Genomic DNA, 18,143 nt, shown 5'->3' with positions numbered 1-18,143 from the left:
CAGCTACTATGTTTGCAGCTGCAGGTTCAAACATAGTAGGTTTTATGCTCTCCATGTAAATGCACGCCTTCTTAAGATGCTTCTTGTTTTATTTAATTGAACTCTAATTAGTACCCCTGTTGAGCATGCCCCGGTGGCTCCCAGTTCTGCTGCTCCTGCACCACATGCTTCAGCACCTCCGCCTGCTCCTGCTGCTCCAAACACAGCCAGCCTGATGGCAGCACCAGCCACCACCTCAGTAGTGCAAGAGGCTTTCTCATCCTCCTTCCAAAGGTAATGCTCCATTGCTTTATACCCCTCTGGCTTTGGAAATGCTGCATACACATTCTTAGCTTAAGAATGTAGTATGAAAAGCTGTAACGTGGTTTATATGCTTTTATATATTTTGGGGGGATGGCTTTTTTAGGAGTTTTTTTTTGATATGGGGTTGTTCATGTTTTTGTTCATGACGTCGTTCATGTTTGCATAGAATTTGCAAAATAAAACTGCCCTAAAAATAACTTCATTTTTCAGAAAGCAAGTCTGGGCTTAAAATTAGAAATGTTTTTACACTATTTATAATAAAACCAAAACAACTCTTCATTTTAGTTGCAGTGAATGAAGATTCTTTTAATAGTGTTTCTGCAGTAGGACAAGAAATGGAAAATCAGAAAATGTCATTTACTCACATGATTGAGCTTACTGTGTCACAGCAGATATCAGTAAAACATGGTGGACACTTGATGATTGACTTGCTCTGTAAGTTAAATCAATTCATTTCTATTAGATTTATCTGATCTTTTTTTCCTAATGAGAATTAGCCTTTGAGCTGAAGTAAGTTTCAAGGAGATGCATTCCTAACACTTGTAGCACAGTGGGAGTTACAGTTGTATATGAAAAACTGTCAGACAGCTTGTGAGGAAATGTGTGGGATTTCTACAGCTGTCACTTACATTACAGTCATTTTGGAGATAGTAAGAGTGAGTTTTTTGGTACATAACATTCTTTTATCTTTGAAGTTTGCTACATGAATATTCTGAAAAGATGCCTATTTTAACATGCTTTTAAAATCCAGGGAATATAAAAAACTTATAACTGAGACCTCAGAGGTATCATATTTTAGGTATGTATAAATGGAATTGGAAATGTTCTCTTGACTCTACTTCTTAATTAATTTGTCCTAGTTGACTTGCATTATGTGTATATACCAACTAAGTAGTTTTTCACTTTAGTCAGATTCTACCTAGCCATGACCTACCAGAATGCACTGGTTTTATTCCAGACAGCAAAGGAGGTTTGAATAAGGTCTTATGCTTAAATTCAGAACTGGCCTGAGAGGCACTTCCAAATAAAATCATGGTAAGGTTTAAATAATTTTTATCCCTCAGTTGAAACCATAGCATGAAGAAAATGTACCTAGTATCTGCTTCAGACAAAAAAAAAAAAGCCTCTACAAAACTAATCATTCCAATTACTTCTGGTTTTGACAGGACAATCTTCTGTCTGGGACTGTGCACAGTAAAATGTTTCTCTTGTATTTAGACTCAAACATCTTCAGATCTTTCAGATAAAAGCATGTATCATTGACAAAAGTCCTGTCCTGTAATACTGTTTTTCTTAATTATTGATAGTCTGCTTTTAAAATGTTTCCATAATGTGTGCATTTTGCCTTGTGTTCTGTAGGAATGTGCTTGGTTGTGCTATTCTGTAAGTCTGCAGATGTGTGCTACAGAAAACCTGTTCCTGGTAACTATGCAGCAGTCTTCCTGTATCTGAATCTTGTCAGAGCTTGGTTCTGATGCCATGATTTGTGCCCCTGTTAAATCATTTTGTTCATGCTTTCATGCTTTTATGTGTCTTCTGCAGAGTTCTTGCAGCCCCCAGCTCTCTGTCCCAGCCTAAGCCTTTCCATGGGCCCAAGAACATGTCATTAGCAGCTTCCACTATTTCATCTGCTATCTCTTCTCAGTCTAGGTACATCTGTAAAGCTCTCTTCTTTTAACCTAATTTGTTTTGATTTTGTATTATGCTCTCTGACATGAGGTTTTCAGTTTCTGAAGGGATTGAATTGGGAGAGGAAAAGCACAATGTGTTAAAAGGACAGCCCCTTCCTTATCTTCTGCATGACAACCCAGCTAGGAAACAGCAACGTTTTAGATGTAGGATACGTGACCACAAGGTCCTCTTGGAACAGAGGTGTTTCGCTTGGTTGGTTTGTGCTGATTTTACCATTCTGAAATGAAAATACCTGCCTAGAAACACTGGGTGAGAATGATGGACCTTTTTTTTCTTGGTGGAAACACAGGATCACAGGAATCTTTTATCACTAGAAAGAGAGAATGCTGCTGTACTGCCTCACTTCCAAGCCTTTTTCACTACTTTCATAACACTTTGACAACTAACAGAGAAAAGCAGGTGATTTTAAGACTCATTTGAACACAATTTGAACAGTTTTAAGAAATAATAAAAAACTAAATCAGTAATACATTTGAGATTGTAATTATCCATGTGTGTCTTATCTTTATATTAAAAAATAGTTAGGAATTATCCAAAGGTGATGTTTGAAATTGACAAAGGGCACAAGCTTGAAGGCTTGGTTATAATAAAGGCAAGAAATATAATGGTCTTTCTCAAGAGAATCACAGAACAGTGCTTGGCACAGGAAGTATTTAATAGCAGTTTGGTTGGCTTCACATCACTGAAACCAATGCAAAAATGAAATAGCTACAGAACAAAACATCAGAAGAGTTTTCAGTTTTAGGATGTGAACGTGTCTGTTTCCAGCCATGGGACTTACATAGGGGAAGTAATCCCAGTATGGAATTGGTAAAACATAAGGAATAAAACTGACTGCTGATGAGTGGAAGTACACCAATTGTAACTTTAGTTTCCAGAAGCCCCTTCTACTCAGGTAAGGTTCCTTGCTTTCCAAGCAATAATAACTGTGTATATTTGAGTTTGCTTAAACACTGGCATGCAAAACCTGTTTCTCCTCAGCTAGAGAAAATACTTTATTTTAGGGATTCTTTCAGCTGAAGATTGAAATCAGTCAGAAGATGAAATTAAATGGAAGCTTTGGTGACTACTCTGTCCAGACAGAGCACATCTGTTCATGTTTCACCAGTCTACGTCTTAGGACCCATCTAAATCTTTCCTAAGAGCTTGTTTTCATTCCTGCCTTGGAAATCATGGAATCATAGAATGGATTGGGCTGGGAGGGATCTTAAAGATTATCTAGTTCCATGGGCAGGGACAAGTTAAGCAACAGTTATGCATAATTTACATATAAACTGCTAATAAATTAGTATAAAGATAACCAGTACTTGCTGACACTACTTGCATGTCTTTCTTAGAGTTAATGTAATACTGTTTTTTGATTGAGCTTTCTTCCATTTCCCTTAAATTTTTATATGCATTTAATGGGAGAAGGGAAGCAGTGTGAGGCCTTGAAACCATATTAATTCATTTGTAGTTATGTACCAACATGGACTAATCAGTGTGAAAAAAATTTTAGAGGATAAAAAGAAAGATGACATTGAGATATTGAGGCATTTGAATTGAAAGTAAATTAGAGAATTAGATTGCCATGGACCATTGCTGCTTTTCCTGCCCCTTTGAAAGGAAGTGACTTGTCTGGGAGGGGAGGCTGTGTCTCCACTCCTGAAGGTTTTCAAGACATCGCTGGCTAAAACATGGAGCAACCTGGTCTGACCACAGAGCTGGCCTTGCTTTCAGCAGGTTAGATCAGATTCTTCCATAGCCCGCTTCCAACCTCAGAGGGTCTGTGAATCTATGAAAAACATCTGCCCATTTCTAATCAGGCTCCTAAAACCTCTTGCTGACACCTGGCCACATATAAAAGATCTACAGCATATCAACTTTATACACTGCTGCTTTGTCAGTGTATGCTGACAAAGTGTGATGCTGTCATCTGCTTCCCTGTTACCAACAGGCAAATGTTACTGTCTTGGCTTCAGCAAGTCTTGGCACAAAGAGCAAATCAGAGACTTGTAGGACCTGTAAAAATTTGGTTCCCTGATAATCAAGTACAAGAAGTGAACTTTGCTTGGTTGGTTGGTTGGTTTTGGATGGCTGTCTTGCAGCTGGAATAGGTTCTTTATCTTGGTGCACTTCTTCCATGAATGCTTTTAAAAGTGTTGTGCATTATAGCTAGTGTATTCAAATGTAAGGGACTAAAAATAGCTTCTAAATTGATTTATAATTCAAATTTTTGAGCATCTGATAGTTTTCATTTAGAAATCAAGCAATGCTTCAGCATGCCAAAATACAGACTTAAAAATCCAGTTTTAGCTTGACATATACCAGAAGAGTATTGAGCATTTAATATAATTTTATTTAAAAAAAATATGGATGACCTTAATTGCGCCACTGTTTTGCAGGGTGGGGATGTCCTCAGGTAAATAAGGCTGAGATTTTATCACCATCATTCCAGTGTTTGGTGGTTTTTTCCCTTTTAGATGCTTTGAAAACATCCACCAAGAAAAGGCAGGAGGATTTCTTGATCAATATCCTTAACTATTTAAATCTGATTTTAAACTTTAGTAGATCCTGTTCTATAGTGACTTACCTTTTGTGAGCATATGCATAACACTTAACATGAGTAAAATCTTCATAATGTTCCTGAAGAGGAGTGTTTGAAGTAAATCACTAATCTTTAACAGACTGTGTTACTCTTTTACATCTGCAGTGAAATCTAGCTTACTGTTATCTGTTCCACTTACAATCTTATTTAAAAGAAGCAAGCACAGCAGGAGAGTTTTGAATAAGCTTGAAGCTCTTCAGGGATGGCTTATTCCATCTAGAGGATTAAAGCAGAGTGTTCCATGCAACAGCACTCTGGGAATACAAAACCAGGAGAAACAATGCAAAGAGTTACATTTATGGCTCTAAAAGTCAAGTGTAGCTTCTGATCCAGAGATTTTAATCCAAGCACTGTGCCCATGGTGAAGGGAAGAAAAAAAGTCTTCTCCAGAAGTTAGGAAAATAACTGGCATAAGGCAGAGTCCTGGTGGTTCTGGGAAATGAGGGCTGTGCCCCTGTGGGGTGGGACTGATGCTCTGTAGCCCTGCACTGCCCTGCAGACAGGAGCCCTGTTCATTCTGAATCCTCTTGTTTCTCAGATCATACGTTGTGCAGGCTTTCAAGTACTTCCTGTATTTGCATAAATGACTCATTTATGTTCTGAAATTACACTGCTTCCCCAAGGGGAAAAAAAAAATCTACCTGTTTACCTAAGGCTGTAGCAATGGAAAGGTTCTGCAAGACAAAAGTTGAACACGGTGGGTGGATGTTTCAGCTTCAACTATACCAGCCTGTCCTTTCCATGGCGTTGTCCAAGCTGCCTCACAGGCTGGGGCACTTCCCTGATCTTTGGCCTTTAGTTCATTCAAGGTTTGCTTTTCAGATTTGGTGCAATGTAAACTTATGATACTGAGAAAAATCCCTTGTAATTTTTTTTGCTCATAAAAATAATTGGAGTTCCACAATCAAATAGCAAGATCAGATAAGAGTGACTTATGGAGCTCTCAGCTCATTGACTTATGTTATCACTCGCCAGGTGTCACTGTGATTCCCAGCTTAAATAAGAAAACAAAATGTAATGTAATACTCATATAAGTATAAATACATACATGTTGTTGACTTCAGCATTTAAGAGCTCTTCTTACTCGTAGGAAATTCATGGTAGGGCAAGATATCCCAATCTTTTGTGTATATTTTTTCAAATACCACTTTTGTCTCATTTTAGTTTCAACCGGCATTCTTCCACCTCCATCAGCTACCAGTCAAAGCAGAGGTATAAAACTGTTTTGTGCAGCTATTCTGCCTTAAAAGCACTTAACAAACCAGTTTATTGCTACTAGTAGGCATCTAGTGAAGCGTTAACATAAAAATGATCTGCTTAGAAGTATTTACTCTTTCTTTTTCTGACAACTAATAGTTTTCAGAGCCGGTATTTAATTTGCTGCCTGTCACGTGCCATTGACTGCTACAGATAAATTCAATGAGGTTGCTTTCACTGCTTTTTGAGATGCCAGTGCTTCTTGATCCATTAAAGCATCTTTGGTGCTTACAACATCTTTTTATTCTTTCTTAATTTCCTTCTTTCTTGTTTCTTTTTTCTTTTGGTTCTTTTAATCACATGCCATTCCCTTTTCTTCAGCAGAAATTTTGATAAATCTTTTCTTTCACTAAACCCCTAATGATGTTGTATAACACTTTATTTCTCTTTGATAAGCTTTCTTATCTTTCTTACTGTATTTAATATGCATCATACACATGTAAAAGGGTTAAAAGGATTCAGTATTACTTTTAATTTTGCTTTGATTTTGGTACTATAAATGGGGGGGAGTTGTTTTGGTTTTTTTTTCAGCTTCATTTCCCTGAACACAAGGAAATCTGTGGCATCGTTTTACTATGCTATTATATTTGGGAAACACTTGAATTTTGAATAACCATTTTTCTTCATGACAGTTTAAGAATTACTGATCTGGTTCAGAACTTCTTTGTTTATTTTGTGCATTAAGAGAGATTCAAATGAATCTTTCTAACCATTGGATCTGTGCACCTGGGAGGAGACTTTCCTGACTGGATGACATTTTCAGATTCAGGCTGTGCAACACATCATTTTAAAATCTTTTAACCCACATTGTAAATATTGGGGCACTGAGCTGTGTAGTTTAGCCTGAGTATCAGATTTTAAAACAAGGACAATTCTTTAGATGGTAGTGTTTAGCTGATGGCATTTTGAAAGCTGTGGGTGAAGCCAGAGTGTCCCTGTGCTATGCAGCAGCAATGGCCTCTGTCCAGTGATCCTGAGCACAGTGCCTTCTGAGGCACCTCACAGGAGGTCTCATCAGGAAATAGATGGTAAGAATGGAACCCAGAAAGTTTGACAGAGCTTAGAACAGCTTTGGCAGTTACAAAAGCACAGCAGGGTTCACAACAGAATTTACAGAGAATACAAACCCAGGAAAATAGTTTATCTTGGAGAGTTGTGTTCACTCATGGTACAGTGGACCCAAATGCAGGCCTAAGCCCTAGACTAGGTACAGAAATAATTAGCTACAGCCATTGTAGCAATAGCTAAGTTTCTAGGTCTTGCTACATAGACAAAATAATTTATCCTGAGGCAGCAATGCTATGCAAACTAAATCTATAGTAGAAACACTGTCAGAGCAGCAAAAAGCTACATTGAGGACAGGTTTATTTTGTTCAGAATTAAAAGTTGAAAGTTTCCATTCCTCAGAATGTTTCTTACCTGTACTGGAAGAAATCTGCTGGGTTTGCCATGTAAGATTATTATGTGTTTTCTCCAGATGGCATCAATTTCCACTGTTAAAGAAAGTAAAGTCAAGATGGACCAATAGTCTGGGAAAGATGGATGCTTCTGTTCATATGCTGACAAATGTTTTCCTCTAGACAAAGCCACTTTGGAAATAACTCATTAGCTGTCAGCACAAATAGATAGGGATCTACTTCATAGGGGGAGTGACACTGAAGGGAAAAAACAAGCAAAACTGTTTCCAGGGTGAGTAAGAAGGATGTTCTGTAGTGAGTAGGTTTTTCTTACTGCACACATCTCATTATCTGTTGCTTCCCTTCCTTGTACTTCTTTACTCTCTCTTGCTTGTTTTCAGTGTGATGCTCTTTTAGCAGTCTGTGAAGCACAGGCACTACAAACAGAATCATCCCAAGTAACTGGCAGATAGAAGAGGCATATTTTTTAATCTGTTACTGTAATTAAACTAAGCATCACCATCAAAGCCGTAAGATAGAGAAAAACTGTTTCTTACTGATTTTTGGAATCTCGAGCAAATATTTTTATTCTAGGACTGCAAGAAAGTGCATCATATTATTGCATATAGTATGGGGTTTTTTCTGAAGGATGAATCTGAACAATAGGAAAGTTAATGTAAATTTTTCAGTCTAAATAGGGAAAAGGGTTAGTTTCAGAAAAATTTTTAAAGATTACTTCAATATTTTTGAAAAGACTGTAACAGTATATAAATACTAATTAGCATTTGTAATGGTAGTTATTATGCTGAGCAAGTATATTTTTAAGTCCACATGTAACTCATTGATTTATCTTAGACAAGACCAGGCCTTTTTGTTTGCAGAGGAACAGAAAACACAAACTTTGTATGCAGCTTTGTGAAGTCTGATCCCTTGTTACTGAGAGTTTCAAATTTATCATATTCCCTCAGCAAGCTATTTTCTGTGATGACAACAACAGCAAACTTGCCATTACTTAAAATCCTTATTTGACTAATTTTTCTTTCCAAAGAATTGTCCAAGGCTTCCTTAGCAATGACAAAGACTGATGAATCTCCCAGCATTCTCTCATGGAGTGCTCTGGATGCTGCCAGATCTGTTACTTCATGATCAGTAACTTTTGCTCTTTATAAAGTTGTTCACACATACATTTTGCTTTTAGAAACACAACCCAGTCATATACACCAATGCCAGTTTCTGGAGGCTACAGTGAAAGTCCTGCTCCTTCTGCTGCTTCAAAAATGAGAGTTGTTACTACTGCCAGCATAAAGCCCTCTGTCTACCAGCCAGGTAAGGAGCCTTCAAATTACTGAGAAGATTGAGAATAAAAATGCTCACACGTTTCTTTTGGAAAAAGAAAATGTAGAAAGCACATATTTTGTTCACAGATATACCAGAAAGTATTTATTCATGTGGGTCTAAATGTTGCTAGTTTTGCCTCAGATTATCTGAAGATTGAGGATTATGTTATATTTGTATTCTACTTCAGAGTTAAAACGTGAAACAAACAGAGGGTAAAATAAAAGCAAGGGAAAAGTCTAATAAAAAATGTGTAGCCTGATTTTTCAGAAGAAATAAATTTGAAAAATAACAGAGTGCATCCAATTAGGAGCCAAGTGACACTACAGAATTGAGAAAATTGCTAAAAAAAGAATGCTCAGTTCAGGAAGGTGGTAAAATAAGTGGAGTTTGCTTGAGTAGGTTATATTTGCAAAATAGGTAAGACCATATATTGAATTTCTCAAACTTAGGCTTATATTTGAAATAAAGAATGAGGTATTTAAGCACCTCATAATGCTATTCCATTTCCCAGAGACAGTAACATAAGGAATGTATTTGGTTATTCATTCATTTGGAAAATATGCTCCTTGATATTATTTAAATTCCCTTGGTATTAATGGGTTACAAATGGACTAAGCTTCTAAAACCATTGATGACCAAAATGTGAACCTTCAAACTGAATGAATTAAATGAGACAGCAATATAAGTCTAAAGGCAGTTCTGTTTCAAATTAAGGTTTTTCTGATCTTAGTAAGAGAATTTAAAGTTGATTTATATCTTTACAGTCAAATAAACATGAAAAGGCCAACAATTCTAACAGTCTTAAGCTCTGTCTTCTGTAGTGTTCTATTTCTGGATCTAAAATTAAACAAATGTAGGAATTTTAGTTAGACATAAAGCAGACAGACAAATCAATTGATATTTATGTTTGAGACATAAAGGTAGAAAAAGTCAAGTCAGAGCTCTCATAAGCTATTTAAGGGTCTCAAAGTAAATAAACCTTCAGCTCCTCCTTACTTGCTTTTGGTTAAGTGCACCAGTGTATACCATGTTCTCAGTCAAGGCAAATGCTATTGGTTTTGACTTGAAAAGATGATGACAGCAGATGTATTTCTATCATGCAGAAGAGAGCAAACTCTGGCAAGTCAAAATATCTCCTAAATACACTGACTGATGTTAAGCCCTGTGCTCATTTGGGGAAGTATAAACTCCAGTTCAATGTACAAACCTGTCACAGAAATATATCTGCAGCTATTTCCAGTTATCGGCTGGATCTGGTAAAGTCAAAGCTGGCTGTTGAATTCTACTTGGAATAAGAGGAAAGGCTTTTGTTTTCTCCTGGCTTGGGCATCTTCTTTTCACTTCCTTACATTGCTGGTGTTCCTTTGCAATTCTTCATGTTGCTGCTTTTGAGCCTCATTGCCTCTCAATAAAGGCTTAAGTAGTTGGCAGAGAAACTCCTGTACTATTTAGGAGTTTGAATTATCCAATAAGAGATTCTAAAATGCCTTCATAATTGAACCATGAAGTGACTCTGGTACAAGAGAGGTTCCAGGCAGAGATTTCAGGTAAGATGTTTGGTTCTTGTGTTGGTACTTTATAAAGTGTTATATATTTGATGTAGTAGCACTTCAGGGTGGTTTTGGAGCATGAGCCGTCCTCAGAGACAGTTGCAGAGCAAATGGGAAATTGTCACTTGGGAAGAAATGGAGGAAACAGCATTTCCTGTCACAGATGGGAAAATCAATAGTACTTAGAAACAAAGCACCAAGACAGTAGAGAACTTCCTCAGCCAACTTTGTCAATGACTGGCTTCCCTTGGAAATGTGGGGCAGCAACTTCCAGATTAAAACACCAACCAACAGGCTCATATATTCAATACAGAGACTCCTGAATCAGTCACTGAGAGGATTTACAAGGCGATTTTAATGTCAGATTGAAAATAAAACCCAAACAAACTAAAACAAGTCTCAAAACGAAACTGCATTGTTGAGTATCTGGCTCAGATGGGATTTATCAGGCAGTCTGCACTTTCCCTAACCTAATTCTGGAAATTTTCTGCTGCTAATGATCTTACGTTTTTTCCAGTAGAGAAAGCTGGGAACTCTGAAAACTTCTCCCTAAATTTCATAACCCGTGTTTTAAAGGCTTCTCTTCTGAGCAAGGCCCACTAGATGGCAGAACGTGCCTGGGTATTCCTTTCCCGTAGGCATTCCCGGACCAGCATAGCCTTTCATGTATCCCAAGCAGCTCCAGCTCCACTTCTGTACCACGAAGTAACACGATGCCTAAATGGAAGAAAGCAGATCTTTCCTTTTAAATCCCTACGTCCAACCGGGCCTACTTGTGTATGCAAATCGGTCAAGTGTAAAGGCCTGATCTGCTCTTTTAGGAATTGCTAGAGAGATTCCCACAGTTCTTAATGAACTTTATATTGAATCCTAAGCACCTTCAATACTAAAACAGCAGCTTCTACACCATTATTTCATTTTTAGTTTCCATAAGTAAGAATAATGTCTGCCTATAAAACATCATCTGCTCTGTCTGTTATCTACTCTGTACTGCAACAGTATATGGGAAAACTTTGGGATTCAGGAACATGGCCACTAAGTGTAGAACAAACCATATCAGTTATGGTTATTAATTTATTTTGTTACTGATAATAATAAAGAGTAACACTTATGTCATCTACTAACAAAGGGGGGGGAAAAAAATGTTCTCACAGTGCAAGTCTGTGCGACCAAAGCATTTGAGACTCTATAAATCTTTGCTTTACTGCATGAGTCTTGGTAATGTGCCTTTGTCTGGAGAGAAAATAGCCATAGGCCATAAATGAAGAGCTGAGGGGGAGAATTCCAGCTTCCCCAGAAGCAAGGAATTGGCTTGTTCCTACTCCTGGTAAGAGAGACCTCTTCTCTTGCCATTCTCTCAGGACAACAATAATGCCATTCATTCTTTCTTATTCTAAGAGAACGTGAGGGCTGAGAGAAACAAGGTGATAGAGGCTAAGTTGCTGAATTATTTGAAGTGTTCATTTTTTAACAGTTAATGTTCAACTCATAGAATACTGGTATTTTGAGAATATATTCTCTGATATACTGAATCTCAGTACTTTTTTAGCAGCAAACAACCCCTTTTTTCTCTTGATTAGTGTTGGAAGACTTTTTGAAATACATAAACATTCAAAGTGAATATGTATGACAGTAGCTACTAAGACCAAATAATTGTTCATATAAGCTTAGGGATGTACTTCTAAGAAAGTCAGGTAATTCCTTTTTAATAACAATTGCTAAAATCTCAGAGTTAGTGAAATCTTTCTAATATGTTGCAGTGATATTATTTTGAAGCAATAGTAATTGCGGCTTGTTCACAGGATGAAAATGTATTGTAATAAATCAGGCCTGTAAAATTAAATTTTAACAGCTGAAAAGAGAACTCGGAGCAGATGCAAACATCCAGCAATTGTCATTTTGCAGTAATTGCTCTGGTACTTTATTTTAGTAGCTGGAAAAAAAATCCTATTTTGTTATTTTATTTTGCCTCTCTTTTTTCTGTTTCTTTATTTTACTGCAGCAAATAGAAAAGAAATAGTGAAAAGAAGTAGAAGGTGGAGAGAAAGTAATGATATGAGCTGAAGTCACCTTGTTTAATTAGCCTCATAGGTGGGAGCCTTATGAACTCATCAATTGCAGATGAAATATTAACTTCTAATTTTGCCTATCTTAATACCATAATACATAAATAGCAAGAGCCTCAGGATCTAAAGAGATTGAATATAAACTCTGTTCTGAAATCTTTAAATACTGTTTACCATTTCCAAGTTAAAAAAAAAAAGAAGCCTCAAGCTAAGGTGGGATACAGTTTTATGAAGCAGAAACATTGCTGATGCTGTACCATAAGAAATTTTTATCAAGAAAATGCACTAGATTCAACTCTGACCTCAATAAAAAGATCCCAAGGGTGATCACAGTGCGTTGATATATATGCAATTTAAGCACTTGCAAATTGCCAATAATCAGTGTAAGTTCTTATGTGGCAGGGTGTGGGCTGAAGAAGCAGTGTTAAGTGGAACACAAACTTCTCACCACTTAATTATTCAGAAAGATCCATGTTACTTTCAGAACCCTCTTGGCTAAAATACCTTTCTGCCTGCAAGCTCCTTAAACCTGTACATGTTGTATTTGGTTGTGATTTTCTTGGTGCTGGGATCTACTGTGTGGAATGTTTGCCCAGACTGCTGGAGAACTGGCTTCTGTTCCCAAGCCTGTGCTCTCTCATTTGGGCAAAACACTTCAGCTCTCCAAGCTCCTTTTCAATCATTTGCTTTGTTTTCCTTGCAAAGGGAAACTGCTTTTAGTGCTCCTGTACTTGGCAAAGTGAGGCTGTTTCTTGGGCAGTAACTTCAGTTCTACATAATGCAAGATCTGGCATTTTGAAAGGAGCAGGATAATGGGAAAACTTGTCAGTATGTGCAGGCCCTGGCTCCTGCTTATTTTAATGTGATAAAACTCCACCCAAGATTAGAGCCTGGTGCACACAAACACAGAGACAGACTGCACTGAGGGTTTTATATGCTAGTCAAAGGGTGGAAGAGAGAAAGGAAAATATTCTGGTTTACACACAGGAACTGAGGCGCAGACACTCTTTGCTTTGCTCAAAGTTATACAGGAAGTTTGTGGCAGAGCGAAGAACTGAATTGAGATCAGTCATAACCACAAGTCTGGCCTTCCTCTAAGTGCTGTTGGCTTTATCTTGCTGGTCATGTGAGCTGAATTGGCTCCCTCAGTATTGCTTCCAGTGCTCTCTGTTTTCCCTGTGGGAGCTTGTTTTTCTTGAAAAACCTAGGAATAAACCTCCAAATGATAGATAACTGTGACATCTGTAGAACATGTTGTATTTTAATTATTATAATGAGATCTAAAGTTAAGCATAACTTACTGAAATTCTGGGGAATTCTATCTAAAACTTTACTATATTATCTGGCTTTTATATTTTTAACCTGTCTTAAACAGAGTATATGGTAGTCTTTGACATTATCACACAATTGTCATATCCATTCATTCAAGAAAACGAAGACATGATCTTGACAATGGTCTCCATAAAATCTGTAAAAGCCAGTAGGCAATGATTTCTGTAATGCATGTGTATGAGAAGTCAGTGATTGTGCTGATACCCTTGACTTCAGCCCAAAATAAATGAGCAACAATGGGATAGGCCATCATTAACTATCACCTAAAGCTTTTATTGTATGTGTGTCGTGGAGTACCCTTTGGTAAGTGTTGCTGTATCGACAGTAGAAGAAAAAGACTTTAAAATCTTTCTTGGTTTCTTTTGGAATACTTCAAACAGCGCCAGCACCAGTTCATTCCTACACCCCTGCCAACACGGAGCCTGCGAGTCGCCCCCCCTGGGTAACAGATGACTCCTTTTCCCAGAAATTTGCACCTGGAAAATCCACCACCACCGTCACAAAGCACATCCTACCAAGGGGTGCTCCGGTGCTGTCTCCTACCACAATTCCTGCTTACCCGTCTCCAGTTTCAACTTCTTCCCAGCCCCCTGCCTTAGCCCGGGGAACAGTTCAGAGGGCGGAGCGTTTTCCAGCCAGCAGCCGAACTCCTCTCTGCGGGCACTGTAACAGCATCATTCGGTAAGGTCATGGGCCTTTGAAGAGGGATGAAGCAGAAAAAAAAGTATCAGAGAGACTGGTTATTGTACATTAATATACAGTTCCAGAGCCTAAGACTCTGTTGAATTATCCAGCAGGGATGTCTGTTGTCTGCTTCATTAATTTAACATTTCCAGAGCTCATTTTGTTGTTGTGTGGTTCACTTTTTATCACTGCAGCATTTTACATGCTAATTGTTTGGCTCTTGGATGCTGCAGCAAATCCCTGCTTGATTTTAAACAGGTTTCTGGTCCTAAGGTAACACTTTGAAGGAGGTTTTTGCAACTTCATTGGGAGAGTTAGGGGGCTGGGAGCAGAGGGGGGATTGTGGAGAGAAATGGAACAAGGCATCATTTTGGAGCAGCAGCCAAATGTAATTGTTGCTTTTGTGTCTGGAGAAAGATAATGCCTACACTCTATTACCAGTGATTCATAGCATGCCTCTCCCTTCTCTCCCAATTCATTCTGCTGGACCAGTGCCTACTGTTAGCCTGTGCACTGCTATCCAACTTTAAGTAATCCATGTTTAATGACAGTCTTCCCCACTAAAAGGAGCTAGTTTGGTGATGTGGAACTGCTGATTATTGCCCTTCATATATTCTGGAATGGAAATATTCCAGTAATAATCATTACATCTAACTACAATCACCAGAGTCAATCACCAAAATGAATTTAATGTGCCTTCCACATAACAAAACAGCAAGTTGTCACCTGATAGTCTGACATTTCTAGAACATGCTGCACGCAGTGCTGTCAGACAGAAAGAAGGTAGGAGACTTTAGGAGTTGCTGTGAGGTGTGGATGTGTAAAGATGGAAATTTGCCTGTTATTTCATGCTTTCAAATAGCATTGTCTTCTATTGCCTTTGGCGTGTTCCTTTTGTCTTTGCTTCTGCTTACAAAGACCACTTACAGCTATGCAGATATGAAAACAATTGATTTTTCCAACAGTTGTTTGTAAATGCAGTGTTTGAGATCAAACAATAATGAAATGTTTTGTTTGAGTAATGGTCTTGAAAACGACCACTTCTATTCAGGTTATTTTAATATGCACTTCATGGTTCAAGTAGCTTTTTACGTGTGTACATGGTGTCTGAGAAAGTGGGTTTACAATCAGGGTCAGCCATTCAACATTTTTTTCACAATACAAGTAAGATTAAACAAGATTACAAATAACTTATGATTGTTTCCAGAGGTCCTTTCCTGGTAGCCATGGGTCGCTCTTGGCACCCAGAAGAATTCAATTGTGCTTACTGCAAGACATCCTTGGCTGATATGTGCTTTGTGGAGGAGCAGAACAGTGTGTACTGTGAGCGCTGCTATGAACAGTTCTTTGCACCAACCTGTGCCAGATGCCACACTAAGATTATGGGGGTAAGAGAACAACAGTAACCCTTTCTGCAACTGCCTGGATCTCTGAAATAGTGAAATAGTTTAGACTGTAAGCAGTGAATGCAGATGTTTTATTATTTCGTCCTTTTAAGACTTATTCTCCAGTTTGTTGGTTATTTCATGATGAAAAACATATTATTTTATAATAATTTTTATCCATCTGAAGTCTTGGATATTTCTGTACCTTATTGAGCTCATAGATGGAATATGTAATCCAGGTACCATCTCTCTGAGTGTAAAATAAGTAATAATTTTTTGATAGGTTTTTGCTTTCTCATACACACTATGTTACTTTTATCTCTCTCTTCTTTATAGTAAGACACTTGAATTGGGTTTTTGTTTCTTACACAGGATTTAGTCTAAATTTCAGTAGAGAAATCAGTGATGTTGGGAAGAGGCCCATTGCTCTTGTTGCACCTCATTGTTAGTTGGCAGCACAGCTGTTGACGAATTCTGCTGGTTTCTTATAGTTAAGAAAATACAGAATAAATACAAAGATCTGAATTCCACAAAGCCAAAAATACATGCCACTTTTGTCTTAAACGACTAATGTACAAGTAAATGTACAATTTAATTTGCTTTCCACATACCTCAGATGGTGGTGTGCTTGGAGTACCATCAATAATTTTAGCAATGTATTTATGCATGCAGTTCTAGTGAATGTATGACTCAAATGAAGAAGCAAGGAGTCCCCCACTGGCTTTTCACTGCTTAGCTGTCACCTTTTGACATCTGTCTAAATGTTGGCATTACAGATGCTCTTCTCTGCAACTGCCAATTAGGGGTGGCAATATCAGACATCGATGGTGAAGCTCTGGCTCCAACCAAGTCTTGTTTGCTACTGCAGCAGAAGGAGTAATTTATAGCAGAGTGCTGACTTAACCTACCTAATGAATGCTGGCACAAATCAGTTTCCCATTATGATTTTCATCAGGAAAATAGCAAAGATGCCAGCTGCCTCTATTCATATTAATAAGATTTCTCAAGCTATTTTTGCTTCTTACCTCACTGAGGTTCATAAATGGATCCAAACCTATTTATCAGCAATAGTTGTTTTGCAAACAGTAACAGAAGTTAATGAATCTCAAATGGTGATTCTCTAATGAGATATATGGCAAATCTAAATTAGACTATGATGTCTATTCACTGGATTGAAAGCATGGAAGAGGACTTCAATCCATTTTCTCATAATCAGTGGGCATTAAAAACAATCTTTAAAAGAGAATCAGAGTCTATGTGTATAATTGGAAGCAACATAAAATAGGATCTAGATTCTCAGCTGGTATAAATCAATGCTGTTTCACTGAAGTTAACAGAGTTAATTCACAGCAGTTATGCAGCTGGCCCTTTGAAATCTGGGCTGTTGGACAGAGATACACTGTCCAACATCATCCTGGCTACACGTAAGATTGACAGGTTAGCAGGTAACTGTGCATCAGAGCCCAGTACAGCAGCTTTTGGATTTGGAAGACCTCTGTATGACAAAAGAATGAAGCAGTAATAGAGATTCCTCCATACTGGACAGAAGTAAGAAGCTGATAAAGTCTAGATGTACTCAGTTGAGGAAAACATCAGTTGCACAGAACTGGAGTGTTTTGTGATAAACATGTGGCTTAGGAACAGACATGCACACTCATTTTTACTAATTATATAAGTTAAAAGAACCTTTCCTATTTTTTTTTCCGATTTTCACATTAGTTTGTGAATTGTTCTTGTAAGAAGCATAAAGAAATTAGTACAGAATCTGGATCATTTTGAAACAACAGACTTACACTACTTATTCCTGGTCTTAGAAAATTACTCTTTGAAATTTATTTAACAAATCATACTCTTGCATAGAAGAGTTCATACTGGTCATGGAGAAAATAATCAGAATCTTTGTGCAGAATCGCTCCTGCAACAGGGACTGGGCATGTTGATACAAACTGGCTGAACCATGTTGTTTCACTTTGGCAAAAACATTGTTCTAGAAAGCTTGCCATCCTATTTCCTCTGTCTTTCCAGAAGGAGCCCAATTTCTGTCAATTCTTTCTTTTGAGGAGGGGAACTGGCTGTTACAGAAGGAAAGAATTTAGAGCATCTCTGCCTTGTGTTTGTTCTCCAGGAGGAAGTTGCAGGGCTGGCTATTCTGCTGGAGATTTTTGTTTGTTTGTTTGTTTGTTTTACAGGAAGTGATGCATGCCCTAAGACAGACTTGGCACACAAGTTGCTTTGTCTGTGCTGCTTGTAAGAAGCCATTTGGGAATAGCCTGTTCCACATGGAGGATGGGGAGCCTTACTGTGAGAAAGGTATGGCAGTCTGGACAGTTCTGCACAGTAATTGTGTGCTTCATGTTCATGGAAGCAATGTAAGAATAAAGCAGCTGGGGAACAAAATTATATCAGTTCCCCATCCAGCATGGATTTTGTTTCCACTCTCCATGTATACAAGTGTTTGGGTCTGTATTTTTCTCCAGTTTATATGAGAGAATGGCAGAGCACTGGTCTTTGCCTCAATGTCCACAATGCCTTCCCTCACTTCTCTCCCTTAT

General features: G+C 37.9%; 1 protein-coding gene and 1 long non-coding RNA gene across 2 annotated transcripts in view; one reads left to right on the top strand and one right to left on the bottom strand.

Moving 5' to 3' along the window:
- Positions 1–18,143, bottom strand: part of LOC118688527 (uncharacterized) — a 38,390-nt gene that overhangs the window by 3,952 nt on the left and 16,295 nt on the right. The window contains exons 3-5 of the long non-coding RNA XR_004980478.1: positions 14,082–14,217; positions 7,259–7,332; positions 4,722–4,836 (exon numbers count right to left, since the gene is read on the bottom strand). This is a non-coding gene — a long non-coding RNA (uncharacterized LOC118688527). The remainder of the gene's footprint in view (positions 1–4,721; positions 4,837–7,258; positions 7,333–14,081; positions 14,218–18,143) is intronic.
- LDB3 (LIM domain binding 3) overlaps positions 1–18,143 on the top strand; it is a 113,864-nt gene that overhangs the window by 88,787 nt on the left and 6,934 nt on the right. The window contains exons 11-15 of the mRNA XM_036386182.1: positions 112–273; positions 8,435–8,562; positions 13,903–14,203; positions 15,414–15,594; positions 17,781–17,901. Of these exons, the coding sequence (XP_036242075.1) occupies positions 112–273; positions 8,435–8,562; positions 13,903–14,203; positions 15,414–15,594; positions 17,781–17,901 (893 nt within the window). The remainder of the gene's footprint in view (positions 1–111; positions 274–8,434; positions 8,563–13,902; positions 14,204–15,413; positions 15,595–17,780; positions 17,902–18,143) is intronic.

Source organism: Molothrus ater, chromosome 8 (genome assembly GCF_012460135.2).
Source record: "Molothrus ater isolate BHLD 08-10-18 breed brown headed cowbird chromosome 8, BPBGC_Mater_1.1, whole genome shotgun sequence".
Classification (NCBI taxonomy): domain Eukaryota; kingdom Metazoa; phylum Chordata; class Aves; order Passeriformes; family Icteridae; genus Molothrus; species Molothrus ater.
Note: the sequence above shows the minus strand (reverse complement) of the source record. Positions and strands in the feature narration are given on the sequence as shown.